This window comes from Hoplias malabaricus, chromosome 1 (genome assembly GCF_029633855.1).
Source record: "Hoplias malabaricus isolate fHopMal1 chromosome 1, fHopMal1.hap1, whole genome shotgun sequence".
Lineage (NCBI taxonomy): Eukaryota > Metazoa > Chordata > Actinopteri > Characiformes > Erythrinidae > Hoplias > Hoplias malabaricus.
In genome coordinates, this window is record NC_089800.1 from 14,639,764 (window position 1) to 14,663,869 (window position 24,106).

Genomic DNA, 24,106 nt, shown 5'->3' on the forward strand with positions numbered 1-24,106 from the left:
TAATCAAGCTAATGTGATTACTGACTTGAATTCATTACATAATCAAGTTACACAGAAATCCCAATGGTAACATTCTGCATTTGAGAAAAATATAGGCATTAATCTGAAGGCAAATTCTGATTAATAAGCTGCTAAACAGAATTAAACAATAGGTAATTAAATATTAATGCACTTTTTTACATTAAAAACTAATTTTTTTGTATGGAGTAAACAATATAAACCAGATAGGCACTTCATATTTCTAGTTTTCTATGCTGGGGAATTCCCAGAGTGTGACCATCTGACGAAAATTATGGTATGTTTAGGATGGCATTGCTCCAGATGTTTTTTACTGGAAATTATACAATCATGGTAATTATTTTTAAATGCACAGCATGTCATGGGCCTGGCTTTGTCACACTCAATCACAACTTAACTTATGTGAGATGTTATATCACAATGCTCCACAAGAGGCACTAATCAGTGCTTAATATGAATGACACCCTCTGTCCTTGTTAGATGTCACTCAAGCCTCCTTCTCAACTCTGGTCCCAGCACCACCTTCTTTCAAGAGTTATTTCAATCTCTCCATCCCCCCATGTATTCCGTAGTCTACTAAGTTTGACACAGCTTTTCTCCATAATCAATGCAGCAGGCGACTAATGGATTTACAATGAATTACTGCAGTCCTGGTGGCCTCCCTTGGCTCTCTCTCTCTCACACACACACTCACTCACACACACACCTCCTTATGAACTCAGGACACAAAGCCCACTCACCTGCAGGCAGATGGCCAGGTTGACTCTGCAGCCGAAAGAAGTGCTGACAGCTCGTGGATGAAGGCCCAGGTCTTTGAAGAGTTTGGAAAAGGACTGAGTGAGTGCTATCCGAGGTCTCTCCTCTGCCACCACCACGCATGTCCTCACACGGGACAGGTCCAAACCACGAGACTATATACATACACATATACACACAAACAGAAAACCAGAGTGTCATCTCAGCCGATATGAAATCAATGTGAAGTTATCATGAAATGCTTCTTTGGTTTACACTGACTTTCAGACTTGGGCTGTAGAAGTCACAGTTGTAGAGAAATTGTAATTTGCATAAGCTGCACGAGGTCACCATGTTCAATGCAAACTGTCTGTTAGACCAGTTCTGAACTAACCTGCGGAGCAATGTAACTGCATACTCTCCTTGTTTGTGAGCTGGAACAATTCATTCAGAATCAGTACACAATCTTACCAATGTTTTTGTGGTGAATGCAATTCAAATCTCACAGAAATACTGTAAAGCTTTCTCAGAAGTTGTTACTGCAGCAAAAGACTGACAGATGCCCTTTTAATATCCTTCATGAGTAGGTATCCAACAGATTTTGTTAAAGGATATAAAAATAATAATAAAAAAATTTTGAGTCCAATTTCTGACCCTCATTGATTGTCCCCAATCTTAATGAACTGCACGCCACTGCTCCAGACAGCCCCCAAGTTAATGAAGTGCGCTGCAGCTCTAGAAGGCAGTCAGTAACTATGGCAATCTTTGCCGACTAAATCACAGTAAATAAAGCACATTTTACAAGGCAGGCTCGCCAGAAGGCACAGGCGGCCTTTTCTTTTCCCAAGCCCTGCTGAGGCAGTAATTACACACACACTCACACCCAGCACACACACGCAAACACACATTCACTCTGCCAGCTCTGAGCCACAGGATACAAACACAACACTACAACCAGCAGCTAGCTCAGATATCCTTTACAAATATGGCTAATAAGCTGTTTTCATGTTTTCAGCCATAATTAGGAGCCAGCTGCTAATTAGGACTAACTAGGATTAACTAATGTACATATAAAATTCATAAAACAGCCAGTGATTAAGGATTACCTTGATATTTACTGCCTCAGTACTGCCATATTCAGTGTATTCAGTGTAAAACAGCTGTCTCTTGGAAGTGACTTGAAAATTCTGTACCTTATAAATATTTATGTATTTATTATTAGTTCCCTAAAGGGTAAGTGCCTCTATGAAATGTGTACCACAAGAAAATCTGTACAATTTATCAGACGTCACATGCTCACAGCTCATACCAAATCCATTTACAGAGCAGATTATTGATCTGCTATTTTGCACATGTGCCTGAAACATCAAACACTCAAAATTGAAATGTACTGAATATATAGATTTTTTTTATTATTATCATCATTTTTTTATGTAATGAAAAAAATATATATTCCACAAAAGGGGGGTCATACAAGCAGAGATAATCATGCAAATTAATTCCCAAAAAATAATTCTTAGGTGAAAAATAGCAAGGTAACATGTGGGCCATTTTTCATCATCAACTGACCTACCGACATTTTTGGATCGAGGAGAGAAATAGAGCACCTGGTGTAAACCCACACAGACATGAGAGAACATGAATTTTATATTTTTCAGATGAAGATTTTGTTTTCAGATTTAAATCCTTTTTTTTTGTTTCATTTCTTTTTCTCCCCAGTTACAGATGACAGAATGCAGAGGACCTCTCTCAGTGTTGACTATGAGAAATATCACTGAACACTTGCACTATATACAATATTTAGTGTAAAACATTGGCATCCACTCCATCAGGACAAGTTGCAGCATGCAGGTAACAGGTCTGAATAAACAGCTCCTTATTCCCCAGCTTCTTAGTCTGATGTCACATTCCATTTTAAATGGTGCTTTAAATTAAACTGGTTCTGTGGCTATGTATTTTTCCTTCATTGATTGTACGCCGACAGCTTGTCCTGATAGAGCAGACAAAGTGTTGCTGTCACACTGCTCCAGGGGCCTGGAGGTTTTGGGTGACTGTCTGTGAGGAGTTTGTTGTGTTCTCCCCGTGTCTGTGTGGGTTTCCTCCCACGGTCCAAAAACAAATGCTGGTAGGTGGATTGGCGACTCAAAAGTGTCCATAGGTGTGTATGTGTGTGTATGTTGTCCTGTGAAGGACTGGTGCTTCCTCCAGGGTGTGTTCCTGCCTTGCGCCCAGTGATTTATACTTCTTTATTAACTCGAAGCAGAGTCCTAAGCCGCTGTGAGCGGTTATACGTCTGTGTTGGTGTGTGCATCGTTCTGCAATAGTAAAGCCACAACACTAGGGCTGAATGTAATTTTACACTAAGTAGTACACACATATCTTCCTCTACACTGAGTAGTACACACTTCAGTGGTGTAGTATTCATCCATGAACCCCACACCATGTCTGAGGAAATCTCTTGCTATTAACTTGCTTCTGTTTGCATCTCTGTGTGTGGAAAACAAGAGTTCATGTTCCTGTACTTCTTTGGTTCAACTTAAACAATGTCTGTCCGTCTACTGACCAATCACCGTCGTTGAGGTCTGCATCAACATGTAGTTAGATCTCTGGAAAGGTGTGCATCAGGCAGAAGTATAAATTGGGCTTAACAATAAATGCAAAGGAAGGGACAGTTTTGTCTGAAATACAGTGTGGCTGAGTGTAGTAGAAGCAAAAAAGTTGTACCTTCAGTGATTCTGTCTGTAAGCCCAGGCCCTTGGTGCACAGCTCCATGACAGAGTATGAACAGAAGGTGTCTCTGACACGGAACTGACTGACGGCCAGAAGCCAGAGTGCCGGGTTCACTTCCAGCTCCGAGGGCGGAATAAGGATGGACTGGTGCCCTGAGTACACACTTCACACAGAGGAGAGATACAGCAAACACTCAGTACCACAACCACACACAAATGCACACACTGAGCACAAAGCTGAGGGGAGGGCTGGGGCAGAGGAAATATCACTTCGCTCAAGTAAGACAGACATGCTGAGTACACGCTTCACTCACAGGGAGTAGACACAGCACAAAAAAGAGCCTGTACTTCACCAGCAGAAATGTGGACACAGCACAAAAAGAGGATTTGCCAAAGGAGCATTCTCTGCAAACCAGTTCAATACTCAATTCTGAGACGTGGCTGGCCACCTGCAGCGCTCTCTTACACAGTCACAATGCAGCCATTATACTGGACAGGATGAGGGAAGGACATGTGGATTTACAGAGGAAGCTGCCTTCTCTTTTATGCTCGGTCTATAAGAATGGTAGCAATTCAGCTGCTGAATTTGAAAAGTTAGAATTCATTACAATACATAAGTAATCATATTTTGGCCATATATATATATATATATATATATAGAAAACTTTCAAATATAATTGTTTATTATTTTTGTTGTTAATAGATTTATTTTATTGTTTTAATGTCTTCAAATACTGTGCAAATTCTATACAAAATTTATAAATAACTGTTGCTTTTATATAATGCTGTTTTTCCTATTGGTTTTCCTTTTGCAATTTCAGTCTCAACATAGTCCCGGACTTTAAAAAAAGTTTATGCATTGTCATCTGGAAATATGTACATAAAAATCATTGGATATGGGCATCTGCCAACAATTTGCACATCGAGGCATTCTTAAAAGGCATGAATCTTCATGAACTAGTTCAGTGAAATATAAAAATGATTTCAATCACAAAGCATTTCTACAAGACTAATGTACAATGTGAGTTTGATGTTTTAACATTCTCCATTGTAAATCTGGTCATTTGTTTGGAGTCTATTAAGTGACAGGGGACTTTAAAATACTGCAGCATGTTCCAGGCACTAACGCAGTACATCGTACAGTGTAAGAATAGCTGACAAAGAGAATTTGTTTATGGTTCACTCTCTTCTGTGCTCTCACCTGCAGAGGCACCAGAGGACGAAGCCCAGGCCACAGTAGGGGTCCAAACAGATGGCCACCTCTCGAGAGGGGTACAGCTCACACTGGAGCTTGATTGAGCGGCAGAAGGCACTGGTGGCAGAATGAGACATCTGAAAAAATTAGAGATAGAAGTAGAAGGAAGACAGAGTGAGTGATGGCATTAAAACAAATGGAACAAGATATGAGAGAGAGGAATATTTAAGTTATCAGTTTATTAATTAGAGAGGTGTATATCTGAAGCCTGAGGAAGGTGACAGTGCTAAATGTTCTGAATGTAATTTCTCTCCTTCTCTGATAACCTGCTGATACAATAATACAAAAGGCTGGCCTGTTGTGCGAAAACAGCAATTTACTACATGAACTTTCTAACTCATCAACAGTCACCGGTACAAATTAGTACCTCACCCAATTACGCAAATTTACCCACGGCCAAACAGTGAAGACTACACATTTTTTTTTCCATTCATTAATGTGCTCCATTTGTGGGAAATGTTAGTTGCTGTAGAGACATGCAGGCAGACGGACAGTGGAATATCTTTGTTTGTGAGTTGTTAAAAAACGCAACAGGGAGTTCATTGCTTTCGTTCCAGAACAGATCATGGGACAGTAGCGGGAGGTCTCAATGGGTACACATAGGTCCATTAGTGATCCATTTCCACTGGCCTGTTTTCTATTGTGAAATAATAAAAGGAAAGTCATGCTCTCTACACCAAATATTACATTTCAGCTCCAACCCATAAGCCAACAGCCATTCAGGTGGGGAAAAGTCATTTTGCTTATCTGCAGAAAGGCAAAATTCTGAGAAAACTGAGCAAGTATGTGGTTTTGTTAGTGTCTGAATGGGGTTTGTTGGCTGATTATGTAATGTGATAGCTTACCCAGGGATAGGTTAAGACCAAGGAACCCTGAGTGAGCTACTAGTGGAGTAGTTTATTAATGGACTCAGAAAAAACAGAAAATGAAATACAAGTAAAAAACAAAAAGGAACTTCCCAAATTAAAGAAGGAAAAGACAACTAAACAAGCGAAGATACCAAACCAAAAGATTTGAGAAGAGAAGAAACACGAGTTTAGAAATCTTTTTTAATATAAACAAAAAAAAACATAAACAAAGAACAAAAGACTCAAGAAGATAGACCAAGGAGAACACTCTAGGGACTTTACCAAAATTACCGGCTAGGCTTGGGTTTCTCTTTTCAAGAGTGCCACACAAGACTGAGCACTGAGGTGTGTGTTGGCTTTCTTTAAATAGGAAGAAAAACAGGTGCTGCTGATTTCTCTTAACTAAGGGGTGTTGGCTCCATGTCTCTTTCTGCTGGCTGGGGTTGGCCTGGTGGGCAACTGGGCGCCTGAACCCTTACAGGACCCCCCTTCCTAGGAACAGCACCCGACGTTCCCAATGATGCATCACGTTTGAGGGCCCTTATAAGCTCAGGGTCCAAGATGTTGCAGACAGGGACCTAAGAGCGCTCCTCCGGCCAGTACCCCTAGACACAAGACACTGGGTGTGGCCTCTGATTTGCCATGAGTCTAACAGATGACGGACTGCATATGCTGGTTTCCCATACACCAGCCATGGTGCTGGGGAATGTGGAACTGGGGCAAGGGCACTGTAGAGTACTGGCTTAAGACGTGACACGTGAAACATAGGATTTATGCGCATGGACCTTGGGAAACGTAAGCTGTAGGAGACAGGGTTCACTCTCCGAATGACCTTAAAGGGACCCACATAACATGGGGCCAGTTTCCAGGATTCCACACGGAGGGGAAGATCCCTCGTGGAAAGCCAGACCTGCTGCCCTGGCCGAAAGGTAGGCCCAAGTTTTCTTCTCTGGTTAGCAGCTCGCTTCTGTACGATAGAAGCAGCCTGAAGAGCCTTTCGAGCATTTTGCCATACCCTGCGACATCGGCGAACGAAGTGTTCAGCTTCTGGAACCCCTACTTCAGCCTCCTGCTCTGGAAACATTGGGGGAACATACCCATATTGGAACTCAAATGAAGACATGCCTAGGGATGTGTGCAGCAAAGTATTATGGGCATACTCTGCTCAAAGCAGGTGATCAGTCCAAGAAGATGGATTATCAGAGACCAGACACCTTAGAGTTCTTTCCAGGTCCTGGTTGACCCTCACAGTCTGGCCATTGCTCACAGAGGCACCCAGTAGCTGGCAAAAAGCCTTCCAAGATCGACTGGCAAACAGGGGGCCACGATCAGAGACCAAATCTGTAGGAAGGCCATGAACCCTAACCACATGCTGAAGAAGCAGTTTGGCGGTCTCCTTGGCTGATGAAAGTTTGGGTAGGGCAATCAATTTGCAGACTTTAGAAAACCTGTCAACTATAACTACGATCACAGTGTTGCCTTGGGATACTGGTAATCCTGTGACAAAGTCTAAGGAGAGGTGAGACCATGGGCGTGAAGGAATGGGCAAGGGGTGAAGTAGGCCTGCCGGTCGTGTTCTAGGCTCCTTGTTTTTTGCACAGATCTGGCAGGAAGCTACATAGGCCCGAATATCTTGCACCAAAAATGCCTTTGGACAAACTCCTGGGTGCAATTGATGCCTGGGTGTGCTGCAAAGAGTGATGCATGTCCCCACTATAGGACCTGGACCCTTACTGGAGTGGGGACATAGAGCCTTCCTGGCAGGCCTCCACCTGGGTCAGGTTCACTTTAGAGGGCAGTTTGAATCACAGTCTCAAAACCCCAGCATGGAGGAGCCACAATTCGGGTCTAAGGAATTAACGGCTTTGGTGGGTCTTCAGAGGATGGAGGATCCCACTACCAAGAGAGGGCATTAGACTTCGCGTTCTTAGAGCCTGGTCGATATGACAGAATAAAATCAAACCGGGCAAAAAAAGCACCCACCAGGACTGACTATGCTTTAGGCGCTTGGCCTGTTGGACATAAGACATAAGGTTTCTGTGGTCCGTCCAGACCAGGAACTGATGTTTAGCCCCCTCTAGCCAGTGCCTCCATTCTTCCAAGGCCAATTTCACTGCTAGAAGTTCCCTGTCACCAGCATCATAATTTCGCTCTGCAGGAGTGAGATGATGAGAAAGGCAGCACAGGGGTGTAACTTCTTGTCAGAAGCTGAACACTGAGACAGTACTGCCCCTACGCCGGAAGCATCTACTTCTACCAGAATGGGAAGGTCTGGATCAGGAATTTGTAATACCGGAGCTGTGGCCAAGCGATGTTTGAGCTCTTCAAAACCTTTCTGGGCTTCATCTGATCATTGAAACCGTCCAATGGACTTTTGTCAGGGAAGATAGCGGGGCTGTGACGGTGCTAAAATTCCAGATAAAACGTCGGAAAAAATGGGCAAATCCAAGAAAGCGTTGAAGCAATCAAAGGGATGTTGGTTGTGGCCAGTCCATGACTGCTTTACTTTTAGCGGATCCATGCTCAGCATCCCCTTAGTTACTTCAAATCCAAGGAAGGAAACAGATGGCACATGAAATAGGGATTTCTCTAGCTTTATGTAAAGATGATTCTCCAAAAGTAGCTGGAGAAACCTTCTGACATGAATTATGTGTTCCTCGAGAGAGGGACTGTAAATGAGAATATTATCAAGATAAACAAATGCATAGTGGTCTAGAATCTCCCTCAAGACCTCATTGATGTAACGTTGGAAGACGGCTGGTGCATTCATTAGACCAAAGGGCATAACAAGGTTCTCGTAGTGGCCTGATGGAGTGATGAAGGCCGTCTTCCACTCATCACTGCGCAGATCCAGTTTAGTAAAATTTGAAGTTGTAGTGCCTCAAAAGCCTAAGGTCGTGAGGGCAAAGGATAGCGATCCTTCACCGTGATTTTGTTTAGACCCCGGTAATCTATGCAGGGACGAAGACCCCCATCTTTTTCCCTACAAATAACCACCCAGCCCCTGCTGGTGAGGTTGAAGGGTGAATGAAACCCAAAGCCAAAGCTTCTTGTATATAATCCTCCATGGCTTTCCGCTCAGGACCTGAAAGAGAAAATAGTCTGCCCCGAGGAGGATCAGTACCAGGGAGAAGGTTCATGGCACAATCATATGACCAGTGGGTAGGCTCTGGGATCTGGGCTTTCTGTTTACTGAAAACCTCCCTCAGATCATAGTACTCGTGGGGAACTCAAGACAAATCAGGAATGCTTGAAAGTGATGTGCTAACTTTAGATTTGGTGGGGTGGACTTCTAAACACGACCCTTGGCATTGGGGCCTCCGGGTGATTACTGATCACATTACACAGTTAATACAGGGGTTATGGCGCTGCAGCCAGGGAAAGCCAAGAACCAGCTGCAATTGTGGGGCACTGATGAGAAACAAGGTGACCTGTTCCGTATGTTTTCCAATTTGTAGTACAAGGGGTTGGGTGTGTTGAGACACCACTCCTGGTTCAAGGGACCGACCACCAATAGCCGATATCGGCAATGGATGTTCAGGAGATACAAGTGGGAGCTTTAAGGTGCTTGCTAAGGAGAAATGAATAAAATTGTCAGCAGCTCCTGAATCTACAAATGCACTGAGGTGCTTCTCCTGAGTATTTTTCCAAGAGATGCTGGCATTGAGAAACACCCCAGAGACATGAGGAGATTGGTTAAAGTCTTAAGACTTTGCCTTTCCCCGACAACTCGGGGCAAGTTGATCGCAAATGCCCGGGTTGCCCACAGTATAGGCATTTACCCTCAGCCTCATCAGGTAACTCTGGGCATGAAGGGGAGTTGGTGTGAAAAAAAACACTACAAGAAGCTCACAACTTCCCTAGTCCTATGACGCTCTCGCAAACGGTTGTCCAATTGAAGCGCCACTTTAATTAGATCCTCAAGAGAGGAAGTGGTGTCTTGCAAGGCTAACTCATCTGAGTTCCTCGCTTAACACTTGCTGAAAGGCTGCTCTCAATGCAGATGAATTCCAGCCACTTTCCGCCGCCAGTGTGCGGAATTCAATTGCATAATCAGCCACAGATCTTCTTCCCTGCAGAATGCGCAAAAGACGGGAACCAGACTCCCCTCCACAGACCGGTAAGCAAAAGCCTGGCACATTGCAGCAGTAAACAAGGCTGCTGTGGCGCATACATCAGGCTCGTTCTCCCAAACAGGTGCGGCCCAAGCAAGGGCTCGACCCGTGAGTAAAGAGATAATGTATGCCACCTTGTTGCTCAAAGGCTAGAGAGCACTGCAGCAGAAAGCCTCGACAAAGCCCAGGTTCCCCATCAAACCTTTCAGGAGGTGGTAGGTGGGGTTCAGGAGCTGGTACAACTAGAGGAGGAGGACCAGGGGTAGCAGTAAGACCCTGCAGGTGCGATAGTACCTGTTGAAGGGCTTGTTCTTGCCTGCCAATGGTAGCTCTCTGAGCCATTATGGCAGTTCTAAGTTGGTCCATGTCTGTGGATTCTGCTGAGTCCATGTTATGGCTCAGACTTGCTGTAAAGTGATAGCTTACCCAGGGATGCGTTAAAACCAAGGAACCCTGAGTGAGCTACTAGTGGAGTAGTTCGTTAATGGACTCAAGTGCAGAAAAAACAGAAAACGAAATACAACAAAAAACAAAAAGGAACTTCCCAAATTAAAATAGGAAAAGACAACTAAATAGGCGAAGATGCCAAACCAAAAGATTTGAGAAAAGAAACAAATAAACAAAGAACAAAAGACTCAAGAAGATTTCAAAGGAGAGAGACCCAGGAGAACATTCTAGAGACTTTACCAAAATTACCGGCTAGGCTTGTGTGGCATTCTTGAAAAGAGAAACCCAAAACTGAGCACTGAGGTGTGTGTTGGTTTTCCTTAATAGGAGAGAAACAGGTGCTGCTGATTTCTCTTAACTAAGGTGTGTTGGCTCCATGTCTCCCTCTGCTGGCTGGGGTTGGCCTAGTGGGCAATTGGGCCCCTGTCTGAAGTCTTACAGATTAGCTTACCTTTACTCCTGCTAGCATCCCTGTGGTGGACACACTGAAGTCAAGGTAGGCCAGAGTGTCCGGATTGGAGGGCTTATACAGCTGAGGGGGCTTCTTCTTTGGCAGATCATCTAATGAAAATCCCCCCCAAAAAATTTACTCACAAACTTGCAGGTGGTAATGGGTTAAAAATTAGCAAAATGTTTGACAATAAAAATGTATACTTAAGGTCTAAATATATAGATATTGGCCTAACTCTGCAACTTAAAATTTATATTGTCTGAACAACACTTACAACACAAGGATTTCTTTAGCCTTCAGACATTTTGTAGGCACTTTGTAGTTCTCCAATTATAGACTGTAGTTGATCTGTTGCTATATATACTTTGTTAGTTCCCTTTGACTCTCAACTACTTTGAGGTCAAACCCTCTATAATACCACCATAACGCAGGTATAATTTGCGTGTTGTATAATCCTCAGGGCTGCCGTGACACTGAGGTGGTGGGTGAAGTGTTAGTGTGTTTTGCAATGGTACAAAAAAAAATCCAGCCAATAGTGTCCTATGACTCCTGATAATGGACTAGAGAATGACTAACACAAACTGTGCAACAACAGGTCAGCTTTTTCTGAAGGTGGACCAGCATAGTAGGTGTGTCTAACAGTAACTGGGACCAGAGTTTATAAACTTAATTTGCACTAGTGTGTCTGATCCACTAATACCAGTGCAACATATACTAACACACCAATACCACCACAACAATGTCACTGCAGCGCTGGAAATGATACACCACCCAAAATTACCTGCTCTATAGTGGTCCTCCAAGGATCCTGACCAATGAAAAATGGACTACCCTCTGTGGAACTACAAAATTTACCTTTTTTGTTTATGAATGTTAAAGCAATTGAGTAATTTAAAAAAATGTGTCTGATTGGTGTATGCAAGATAAACTATGCACCAAATAACTGATGCTAATATGCATGCTCAAAGTGAAATGGCAAACTCTGTTAAAAAAAAGCTAAAGGGCTTTTGAAATCTTTGTTCAAATGTCAGTTCATTTCCCCACACACTCCATTTTGTAAGTGGTAATTGTTGCTTTAAAAATCTTGAAAACCACTGTTCCAGAGAAAACCCTTTTTCATCACAAGTCTTCATATGACTCCACCAATGCAGAACGATGTGGTGAATAACCTTATATAACGTTATGATGGATAATGTGTGTGTCAAGTCCATCTGCTCACCCGTGTCCAGGACGGGAGGCCATGTCCTTACGTCCACTGCAGCAGACGCTTCCTTTGACTTCAGCAGCTTGCTTATGACTTGTGTGGTCATCACGCAGGCTGACCGGCTCACCTGAACACACACACGTGTAAATCAAATTATGAGCATCTAAACTGATAAAATCTAAAGAAACAATTGGCAAAGACACCAACATCCAATCAAGCAATTATAATGTATAATAACCTACATTTTGGAACAATTTACAGATTCACAAGAAGTAAAATTACATAGCCTATGTATGTGGCACATTCCTATCAATAAAATAAAAACTTCTTGGTATAATGATTTTATAAACCCATTACTTTATTATAAATCTACTATATGACTCTTACAGTCTTCGAAAAAGTACAAAAAAATAAACAATTGTTAACAATGCGCTAAGTGATTTAGGAACGTTGTTTTGGAATAATTTCTTTTGACCTTGTTTACTGTTGCTGGGCTTTTCTGGAGTCCTTAATGGACTTTCTTTTAGATTAAGCTCCTTTTAACAGCTTTGCTCAGTGAGTTACAAAAACATATAATCTGCAACTAATCTATCACAAGTCATAAGGCTAGAGAATGGTGGCTATTTCTAATGTAACTGCAATTTTCCGATGAAATTTATGGCTTGATTTCTTGTGAGAAAATAGGACCAAAAGCAATTGTCGGCCTTTATAGCAAGCTATAATCTCAGCTCGTTTTAGTTCAGCACCCACCTCCACAATCATCTTCACAGTGGGCAATGTGGTGGCAATGTTCTGGGGGTGTGGTGGGCGCACAGTGATGGGCACACAGCCAGCATACAGGCACCCGTAAAAGGCAGCTATCAGGTCTATACCTGTACAATCATAGAAAAAGAGTGTATCACTCTAAAACATATGCAGGGGATAAACACAGCACATAGCATCATAGTGGCAAACACTGACTAATAGGCCTAGTTGAGAAAATGTGTTAAAGATGAGTGAGTGAATGAGTGGTCCATGTGTCGCTTTGCACTGGGATTTTTAAATGATGTTTATCAGTGAAGAAGGTTTGCTGTACCTGGAGGGTACACCAGAGCCACGTGGTCTCCGTCCTGTAGGTGTCCTCGCTCCATCAGCATGGCTGCTATCTTTTCAGCTCGTTTATGCAGCTGTAGACATGTCAGTGAGCTCAGGACTGCCCCCTATACACACAAACACACACACAGAGTCAATAAAGAATCCTCAGCAGCAGTGTGGCCAGGACGGAGGAAAAATTATTGTTTGCCTTTGTGTTCATGCGTACACATGTTTAACTTATATATGATATATATTTGAATTTGTGTGTTAAGAGGTCACAAAAAACAATACCTTTATATTGGCTTGTACTTTTATGAGGATCATTTGATTCAGCTAACCATGTGGAAAATAACTCCAGTAGGACAGGTTTCCTAAAGGCATCTTCCATTAAGATCAACTTAAATGGAAGACAGAGTGTTCACTGTGGTGCTCACTCTACTACTATTTACATGGCATCTTTGTGCTGAATAGCTTTCAGGAAAGTCAGCCATAATCAGTTAAACTGGGACTTAAGGGGGAGCAGAGCTTTTTATTTCTTTGATTCACCTTTTATTTTTATTACCTTTTCCCTGAACTCCATTTAAGCCATTCTCCTTCTGCTAAGCTAAATCCCGTAATGCTAAAGTGGCCAGTGTTAGTTCAATCATTTTCAAATAAAATAATTTAAACAATAAAAACAAGATAAAAACAATTCTATAAGAGTTGAGGTTATATTATGTTTCATCTTTAATTTGTCCAGTCCCAACACACTTTTGTCTGATGTCTACATGCTCACATTGAGATCTGACGATGCCATAAAACACACATTTTACTACAGAAGGCTTTGTACAGGCATGATATTCACCTGCAGGAACAGCTCATTGTGCCATGCCCTCCTGAGTGTTTTCAAACTGCACAGCTCAATAGCACTCTCTGTGCTACAATATGCATGTTATTAATGGGTAACCTTGGGTGTGGAAATAATAACATCCTGCTAAAATTCCAATCAATGAATGAGTAATGTCATCTTAAACTGCTATATATTAACTTTTACTTTAATTGAGAGCTGTTAATATGTTACTCAATCACCGGGAATACACTTGAAATGACATGTAACTGCCTACATTACTTCAGCTCTGTTTATTCACCGTGAATTTACAATGAGATTCAGCCTGGGTTGCCTTTCCAAAAAATGTCACTGAACAACTACAATAGTTAAATGACAAAGAGACTATCATTTTGAATAGTCCCTCTCCAAGGTGACCGCGGTAGTTGTGCAGCATTGCTTTCAAGAAACACATTGCTGGACTGCTTTTAGAATGAAATGCTATACAGAGAAGCCAACCAGAAAAGAAGAGAAGAGAGGTTGGAAAACAGTCGTATAAAAATTTGTTATAACTGTTTATGTTACATAAACCCACACAACTTTCAGAAATATACTTTGGGGAAAAAAAAAATTAAATACAATGTAGGTTATGAGCCTGTTTTGTGTGTATGTGTATTACCCGTGAGCTGAGTAGGGTAAAAAGCACATGGTCTGGGGTAGTTTGCGCTCGCCACTGTAACACCTCAGACAAGAAGAGGAACTATAGAAGGAGAAAACATTATGTCAATATATAAATAAACACAGAAATGCTATATTTGGGAGTAATTGGACAGCATAAGATTATTATATTGCATGCCATGTTTTACAAATAAGTACAAGCCAATTATTATGTAGATACACTATAAGATCAAAATGTGGTGGACAGTTGCTCATCCATCTGTTCTGAATTAAGCCCAGTGCTGTGTGGTTGATACCCATCAAGCCAACACTCAGCATTGAGCATAATGACTTTAGGTTCACATGCAGTTTCTCCACACTGTGGATCATGGTTATAATTGAACAACTTTGTCAACAACTGATGCACCTTAAACGAGCGAAACGCATCAATAATACTCTGGTGTCTACAACATTTTGGAAATATAGCATATCTCAACACATAAATCCTTTTCAGTAATAAGATTATTAAGACTTGTCATTCACTCAACAGGAAACAGCAAATATTCATGACACCTTTTCAATAGGCGCAAATAACTCTAAATACTCTGCTAAAGTATCAACTGTTTTGTTAACACTCACAGGGGAAGCTCCGCTAAATGAATTAGCAGCTGGAGTCGGCATTACCTCGGGTCTGAAAGTGGCGGAGGTGTTACTTCATCATTTATAGCCCTGTTATCCCCAGGAGAGGTTCAAGCCCTTCTTAAAAAACTGTGAAACTGCAGCATACCCATTCACACAAATTGGGCCCGATTTTCATGGGCATAATGAGTGGAATGGCAGAATGAGAGAATAGAGCATGCACAGGGTATGAATGGATTTGAAGAGGTGGAAAAAAAGAGCATGTGAAGTTAAAAACATGGCAGGGCTGTACAGATGCACAGGATGACATTGCTGTAGTCGGCGGTGGGTGTCTCATATTCATGCAGTGTTAAGGTTCAATGGCATGCAGTAAAACCGAGCGAGAGAGGGGCCACAGGCACGAGGAGGAAACTGATGATTGTAACAGCACTCACACACTGATTAACTGTGACAGACAAGGTGTTTGACAATGGCATGAAGCAATGCTATAAAGGGAACAGAGAGAGGGCGGGAGAGAGTGAGAGAGAGAGACAGACAGAGAGAGAGGAGGGGGGGAACAAGAATGACAGACTCAGAGACAGACATAGTGACACAAAAAACAGAAAGAAGAGAGTAAATATATGAAAAAGTGATAAATTGAGTGAGCAAGTGGAGGAGTGGAGAGTACACAACATTTTGTGAGTGAGTAGAGCTAATGACAGTCAGTAAGTCAGTGTGTGAGAGAGAGTTGGTGCATGAGTGAGTGAGTAAATAAGGGACTGTGTGTGAGTGTGTAAGTGAAAGTGATAGAGTGCAGAAATGATTGTGAGACAGTCAGAAAGAGTGAATTAGCGATGTTATGAATGTTGTGAATAAGGGAGAGTCGGTGTATGAATGAGTGACTGAGTGAATGTGTGGCTCTCCAAATGAGTGAATAAGTGAAAGTGTGAAGGAGAGATTTAGAGTGTGTGTGTGTGTGTGTGTGTGTGTGTGTGTGTGTGCAAAAGAGTGAGTGACTGAGTGGGTGAGTGCAAATGAGGGAAAAAGTGAGTGTGAATGAGTGAGTGTATAAAGCAGTGTGGGTGTGTCAGGGTTAAGGTGCAGAGTGCAGCAGTCATGCTGATGCAGTAATGGCTGCTATCTTTCAGCTTGAGAGGACACAATAATGGATTCTGTCTGAGCTAGAGCTGACGGACTGACAGCAAAGCAGAAAAATAGAGAAATCAACCCTAACACAAACACAGACAGAAAATAAAGCTCCCTGTGAAGAATAATTACTTTGATGCCTGTTTGGGACCGACTTTTCAACAAATGTCAGCAAAGTTCAAACAAAGCAGGAGAGTCTTTTAAATCCAATTGACAAAATCACACGGACAAAAAAAAAAGAAGAAAAAAAAGTTTCAGAATCCATTAAATTTCAAAGTGTTAATCCAAAATAAAACTCTCCACGTGTGCAAGTCTGTGATATTACAGAGCTTTACCAGACCCCCGAGGTCTCCCGGCTCTTGGGACTGCGCTCTCTGCAGACTCCCAGCTATGACAGTTATTGATTGCAGAGATAAATATGTAGTAAGAATTAAATGAGCCTCCAGCCTCCCCTAAAAGCAGAAAGATGAAAAATGACTGCGGCACAGGCCGTCCAAAATCTAGCAGTCATAACAAGACACGGTTATCTATCTTATCACAGTAATTATGGAGCAACGGGGGGTGTTAAGGAGGGGGTGCTTGCTTATCCTCATGATAAGTGAGGCTGGACACTGACAAATGCTTCAGCCCCACAAATCAGAACACTGAGAGAGTGTCAGGGAGGCCAAAATGAAAACGATGATATTAAAAAGTGGTTGTATAACAATTTTTTAAAGATTTTTTATGTTAAAATATGGAGATTACAGAGATCGAAAAAACCATAGATGACAAAACAACACAAACGCAGCACTAATAAGCAATGCTCCAACTAAATTCTGGAATTCTACATGTATGAATACAGATTCATAGCCATTTCACATAATAACTTCCTGTTAAATCAGGTTTACCCCAAATTAAGTGTCCTGGGGGGAGGGGGGGGTGTTCTAGCTCCATTCCCAATGATTTGCTTTTTAAAAGAAAATATTTTAGTTTAATTCTATAGGACACTTTTAAAAACTCAACTTTCTCCATTTCTCCAGATCTCCATTTTCTATGTGTATATATTTTGTCTACATGACCATTGTCCCATCGGATACACTGCAATTCGGTTAGGCAAAAAAATCCCTGAATTAAGTGTCTCAGTCATCTCTTGTTCCTAGCACCACCACTGTGAACAGATCTGATTCATCACTTTTCTCTAGAATATAGAATGCAAATGTTTTGGTTTGTGCAAGGAATACGGAATGCTAATGTGTATATATAGATGGATGGATATGTGGAGGGATGGGTATGTGAATGAATGAATGAATGAATGGATGGATGAAAGAAAATCGGGCCCCATGGTGCCACACACACACCTTTCTTGCCTGATCATTGTCTTCGATCTGGCCCAGGTCTCGGCCGCTGGCCTGGGCGATTCGCTTTCCCGACACCAGGTTCCCCACCATCACTGAAGCAGGTCCGATCTCTACACAGAGGCAAGGGGGAAGAGGTTATAGTAGGTCATAGCGCGCACACACACATACACACAGAGACACTTCAAAGGACAAAACAGATGCTTCTCTTGTCAGTCTCTCTCTGAAACACATCCATATGCAAATTCTTCAACGTTCCTGAGTCACAAACAAATGTTGCACACTAATTATTTCAAAAACTCTCCCACCTGCCCACACACACACACCATTCTAATCTGATCTAAGCAATAGTTCACATAAAAGCTAAAAAATAAAACACTAATAAAATCTTTTTTTTTTTTTTTTGCTATTATTTCCCCAATCAACAAAGAAAAATGTACTGTCTGAAATCTGCTTTGAAGCTATTATTGCAAACAATTCATGTAGGTTTATGAATGCTGGTTGAACATAAAACTTATGGTTATATTGTTATGAACTTGTATTATTGTTAGAAGGTAATTTGTAGAATTTTCCAAATTTCTGTAAAAACGTTTACCTCTTAAAATCGTTCTATGTAAATTTGAATTTGCTTGAGTCAGAGGGGGCCCACCTGGCTGTTTCTGCCTGGGTTTGGGCAGATTGGTGACGCAGGTATGGGGGCACATGAGGACGTTGCAGGGGTGGAGCGAGCCCTCCAGGAACAGCTGTTTGGTCTCTGAGAGATGGATCCCTCCTAGGGGCGTCTTGGGGAGGGTGTTGGCAGGGACCAGCGCAAGGCAAAACACTCCCACATTGTGGATGCTATCTATGGCCTGCAGACAAGGGCCGCATCAGAGCGTCAGAGGGCAAGAAAGATTAAAAATAAGCACAGAATAAGCGCGCCGCATCAGAGTGGACTGGAGAAGGACTGCATGCTGAGAGCAAAGCAGTTGAGCCGCAGCGACTGACCTTTACCATGGAGCACCGTGGAAAATTACAAAACACAAATACACAGACAAGGAATAAATACTGTACTTACAAGATTAATGACCTGCAAATAAATGGAGCCTGCACAAAAAACGAGGGAACGTCAGCATTTGCGATGTGGTAGTGGGGTTTGTTTTTAGCTTGGTGTGTGTGACAGGCTCTTAAGAACATGCTGATGCACAGGCTGGAGCAGCTCAGCCATAAACCGAGCTCTAATTGAATCTGAAGGGTAGTGCTGGACTTCTGTAGTGGCAGGGGTGAGTGAGTTCATAGCAGAAAGGCCACATCTCCAGCCGAGCTTTAACCTGGAACAGGGTGGTGCTAGCTCATAAATGTGTGAACCTGGCTTTAGCTCAAAGGTCCAGTATTTAATCTTGGTTTAAGGTGGTCCAAGGGGATTGTTCAGATAATCAGCTAAAATGGAAGACGCTACAAAATTAGGAATGTATTTGGACAAAATTTAGTATGTTCTTGTATAAAAGTGTACTGTGTAGTGCTATAAAGAACGTTGTTCTTTATGCCTCCAGATTACTAATATGTCGAAGAAGGCAATCGACGCAACAGATATATGAAGAAATTAAGCGAAGAATTACCTGTAACACTCTGCTCATCCACTGGAAGCTGTCCTCCTCAGTGGAGTCAGGTCTCTGCTCAGCTACCACCACAATACGCTCATCGTGAAGCACTGTTACCGAGAACACAGCTATCCTGCAGTAGGAAGTTACAAATATACTCTTTTTAAAAAGGAGGACAGGGCTAATGTAATACATGCAGAAGCTTTGAGCCAGAAATACTGTACAATGTTCAAGCCAAGTGTTCTCAATCCTGGGACAATTTCCGCAGGTGAAAGTCAAACTGAGTTCTCTAAAAGCAAACAGAAGAATCCAAAACCTGGTTCCCAGCTCCCCACACGGATTGTGTACATAAGCAACACTGTGCAAACTGCAGACCTTATTAACAGGCTCTGGCCAAACAAGATATCACACACACCCTGGAGCAGCACCTCCTTAGTGTGTGTTTGCGAATGTGTGTGTGTGCGCATGAGAGAGAGTGGGATTTGGCAGTACACACTCACCTGCCCCTATACACAAACTTCATGGGCTCCACAGCCAGAGCTGTAGCAACAATGTCATCGGCGTTATGCCTCCGCCCACTAACCACCATGAGGCCATCCATCTTTCCAGCAATGAAGACCAGGCCGCCCGGCCCCACAAAGCCAAGCAGACCTGTCCGAGTGAAGGGGTACTCGCTGATTGGAGCACCAGCGCTATTCATAGGGAAAACCTAAACACAAACAAAGCACATATGATTAACATGGTCTCCACGTAATGGAAGACATCTCTTTTAATTTTAGACTTGTTTACTGTATGCCTGTAAACACCCCTCAAAATGAGTGAATTCACTTACTTTAAAGTGCACCCACGGTCTAAAAAGACGTTCAGTTGTTTGCACATGGATTGTATAGAAAATAGAAAAGAATGCACCAAATTGCCACAGATGCTCTAGAGCTTCTGATAAGCCTAAGATCACCATGCTCCGAATGTCAGCCACAGAGCAGGGCAAGACAAGGCTATTTATACAGTACATTACATATATTGAAAGTGCTTTAGGGCGTCATAAAGCCCAATGTTGATGACTGGCGCTGCATACTCTTTAAAATGAGTTTTAATTCTACTGAAAATAATAATAATAATAATAATAAATTCGCGACCCTGAAGTGGATAAGCGGTTACAGATAATGAATGAATGAATGAATGAATGAATAATAATAATAAATGTAATGTAATATTAACAGTAATGCAATAGTGTTAAAATTACAACAGAAAACCATTTAATGGTTCAGTGTGCAGTTTAAACACAGTAACACTGAAGCTATGAGTGCGTGAGTTTTTTTTAATGACAGCAGATTGGTAAGCGAACCTCAAAGGTGTTTTTCGTCATGCCTGAGAGCCCGTAGTACGATGATCCCGTGGCGACAGAACAAACACACAGCTCTCCAATCTCATCGGTTCGGCACAGCTGCGGAACTCCCTCCGGTTTCACAACACACATCAAAGCTGGGGAGCCATACCAATACACAGGTTTATGAAGCGTTAAACACAGAAACATCCCTGAATTTACTCCTGGAAATCAAGCGAAGAGCATTATGACTAATACCAGCCCCAATAAGGATAGGAGACACAGATGTGGTCCACCTTACAGAAGGGTAATATTTTGTTTTGAGGATAATATCCATAAACGATAAAAGGTGTCTTTTGGTAGGTATTTGATTACTGTACTGTATTAATGCTGTAAAAAGCAATTATCCCAGAATTCCCTGATATTGCTGTAGAAGAATAACTGGAAAAATTTAAAGGCAATGTTTGAAATTCCACAACATATACACAAATATCTAAAAAAATATTCTAATGTTGAAATTATATTTTTAATAATGAAACGTTTAAATAATAAACATGAGCGAAGGCGAAGTAAGTGAATCTGTGAATCGGTTGTTGCTGGTGAAGCTCAAGCTACATTTTCCTTTGAGTGAAGTAGACTAATATGTCTCTGATGGTGTTTATATAAGAGGTAGAGTCATTGACTCTGCCAGTTGGTGTTGTGGGTGGAGCAACAGCCACAGTTTCTAGATAGTGGAGCTGAAGTTGGGTCAGTGTGGTGGACCCAGTGTCCTCATGCTCTCAGAGACATTTTCCTTTAAAAGAGTGTAGAATAGCTATATGATGTTCACACAGCAACCGCAATGGAAACAAACAAAACATTTTACAATCTCTAGAACAATCAATCTTAATTATTTCTGTGATCCAATGCTGTATAATTTAAAATTGCTGGGCTTGTTTCTTTCAATAACTGCAATGAATATTATTGTTTACATGCCCCTCACAATCTATCATTGTGTTATTGGTTGTCTAACAAGGATTGAATGTAACGTACAAAAACCTTGATCACTTCAAACAATATTGCTTCTCAACTCTGTACGGACACTAAGGAACATCATCACAGTGTGGTGTGTTTTGTTTGCATGGGTGTGAATGTCTGTGTGGGTGTAACTCTGTGTGTGTGTGTGTGTGTGTGTGTGTGTGTGTGTGTGGGTGGCTCACGACTCTGTGGGTGACTCATGTGAATTATGTGGGTGTGTATACCTCCAGGCATGACTGTGCCCACGTCCTGTACTGTTAGGACGGACAGACGCTCTTCCGAGTCCACTCTAATCACCCCATGGCTCAGACCCTGCATGGACAGGACCCCTCTGCCCGGCGGCTGGTTGCTGTCATCTGTGGGTCTGCACAATCACAGCAGGGTGGTAAAAATACATCACTGTTTTATGGTCTTTTAGAAATGTTAGAATCGCTTCTAAACAATGAAGTAAGTAGCTCATGTTCTTAGACTTCAAATGTATTTTCTAAAGTAATATATATGGGTTCAGTACAGATTTTATTGTCAACACATGCAAAATAAAAATAATGCTCATTTGAAAAATATTAGATAATTTAATGAATTTAATGCATATAAAGTGGTCTGTGCAAAATAATGCCACATTTAAGATTGTTATACAAAGACCCTGTGCAAAACTACATTTGTTCCCTGTAGATGATTAACTTATTTTCTCTAAGAGAATCAACAACACATGTGTTTTAACCAGAGCAGTAAATACAGCTGTAAATTCAGTAGGCACTTCCAGACGTTTGATTAGTACTCTTTCTCTGTGTGTGTGTGTGTGTGTGTGTGTGTGTGTGCGTGTGTGTGTGTGATGTCTGAGTTTAAATGGAATGGGATAGGAAAGGGAGGAGAGAGTTTAGGAGATGAAAAAGCTTGCCAGTCTGAATGAACCCTAAAAACATGCTTTTCTAGCACTTTTACCTAATAGTGTGTTAAAGGGTATGTGCATATGTTGGGGTGTGTGTGTGTGTGTCTGTGAGAGAGAGAGAGAGAGAGAGAGAGAGAGAGAGAGAGAGCGAGAGGGGCACAGTTAAGGGGGTCATTACTGGCCTGCTGGTTACATCTGTGAATTAGAAGTAAAATGATGTCATTGCCTCGATGACAAAAACAACATTAAATTTATTTATCAGCAGCAGAATTTGGGATGGCCTGCCTCACTGGATAGAGACTATCCTCATCTCTGCCACGCAATGCCGTCATCTAAGGTTTTATTAGATTTTTATTATTTAAATTTTTTGTTTGGGCTTCATAAAAGCCTTGTTTTTTTCCCTTTGAGCTGTGTCATGAAAGAGGGTGCAGGCTTCAGAAATGTCCAGAGAGAAAGAGCTAATCCAGTAGAATAAAAACCATATGCCTTGTCGAATGGGTCACACTACAGACTTGTCAGTCTTCTCCACAGCCGTAATTACAGGACCAGTCTATGAAAATATTATTTCTTGTAAATGGTTTTGGAAAATACATTAAAGGCACCCAGAGCTTTGCTTGGTGATGTGTCACTTATAAGAGCTCCCTTATGGTCTGAATACTTGAGAAAAACATAAAGACAGGTTTTAAAGATGATTTTAAAGTGGACTTTCTGTGATCATTGCTGCTTTGAAAGTTAAGTCAGTAGCAGAACTGGGAAATATCAACTGAAGGAACCAGCGTTAGTTGGGTCAACAGAACTAATGATGATGATTCACGGAAAAAACTGCATCATAATGAATCACTGGGTTGGACTAAAGGTCTGTGAGTGTGATCATTTAGGGGGCAGAAATGGACCAGAAGATAATCTACGTGTGCTATGAGTTGGATCGTTGTAGAGTTAGCATATGTGTGTTTGAAATGCCATAAAGAATCTTATTTTAAGTAAACACTGAAGCAGTTCACCACACTTGAAGGAGAACACTAACTTCTGAAGCATTGCAGCAGGAGGGCAGAAAAGGAAACCATCCCCCAACCTCGTTAGCATCAAATCCAAATACATTTTTGAGCATTTTAGCAGCCAGATGATGAAAAAACCCTGGTTCTGTGTGTGTCACAATGTGTAAACCTACAGTCGTTTAGCTTCTTGTCAATGAGCTGATCAATAACACACAGCATGTGTCAAAATTCCAAAGTCCTGCAGCAGAAATTTACTTTACGTTTCTACAATTTTAAACATGAATGTTTATACAAGGTGTATTTTACTGGCATAAAAACGTGTGTGCACCTTGTGAACCACTGGATTATAAACTGGCAGTGTGTGAGATACAGAGTGACATGATATATCCTACCTCCTTATGGCCACAGTCAGAGCCTCTGGGGAACTAGCACATGGACAAATGACCTCCGGCCTCAGCCCCTTACTCTGGAAGACGTTCAGGAAAGCATCACATGATGAGATAGACCCTGTAAAGGCAGAGAAAGAGAGAAAGAGTGAATAAGAGGAGCAACTCATTACTTTCTTATCAATATAATAATTCCGCTGTGTACTACAGGCTTGGGACCAGCATTGCTGTATCAAAGTCAAAAGCGAGTATTTTTCTGAAACATGCTGACATTTCAACAGTCTGCAAGGAGCACCTAAGAAAATGGACTGCTGTACAATACTCATTTCTATTAATCCTTTATCCAACTAAGGGCCTCCCTGGCGATCCATTATGAGAAGGTGGCAATGCATTAACTCAACCCTTAAATTATTTGAATATTCTTCCAGGTAATTAAATCACATTCATTTAGAACAGGACCTCTCTGTATGCTGCATGAA

At 41.7% G+C, this 24,106-nt stretch overlaps 1 protein-coding gene across 4 annotated transcripts in view; it reads right to left on the reverse strand.

The window, feature by feature from the left end:
* Nucleotides 1–24,106, reverse strand: part of dip2ca (disco-interacting protein 2 homolog Ca) — a 120,179-nt gene that overhangs the window by 9,941 nt on the left and 86,132 nt on the right. For 2 of the 4 annotated variants that reach the window (XM_066646843.1, XM_066646842.1), the window contains exons 18-32: nucleotides 23,634–23,748; nucleotides 21,582–21,721; nucleotides 20,362–20,498; nucleotides 19,517–19,725; nucleotides 19,035–19,149; nucleotides 18,086–18,287; nucleotides 17,449–17,549; nucleotides 14,361–14,441; nucleotides 12,878–13,001; nucleotides 12,553–12,674; nucleotides 11,818–11,929; nucleotides 10,599–10,708; nucleotides 4,684–4,814; nucleotides 3,478–3,646; nucleotides 759–929 (exon numbers count right to left, since the gene is read on the reverse strand). In XM_066646843.1, coding sequence (XP_066502940.1) covers nucleotides 759–929; nucleotides 3,478–3,646; nucleotides 4,684–4,814; nucleotides 10,599–10,708; nucleotides 11,818–11,929; nucleotides 12,553–12,674; nucleotides 12,878–13,001; nucleotides 14,361–14,441; nucleotides 17,449–17,549; nucleotides 18,086–18,287; nucleotides 19,035–19,149; nucleotides 19,517–19,725; nucleotides 20,362–20,498; nucleotides 21,582–21,721; nucleotides 23,634–23,748 — 2,039 coding nt within the window. Of the gene's footprint in view, nucleotides 1–758; nucleotides 930–3,477; nucleotides 3,647–4,683; nucleotides 4,815–10,598; nucleotides 10,709–11,817; nucleotides 11,930–12,552; nucleotides 12,675–12,877; nucleotides 13,002–14,360; nucleotides 14,442–17,439; nucleotides 17,550–18,085; nucleotides 18,288–19,034; nucleotides 19,150–19,512; nucleotides 19,726–20,361; nucleotides 20,499–21,581; nucleotides 21,722–23,633; nucleotides 23,749–24,106 lie in introns of those variants that run through there. The other 2 variants (XM_066646844.1, XM_066646845.1) reach the window with 2 other exon arrangements.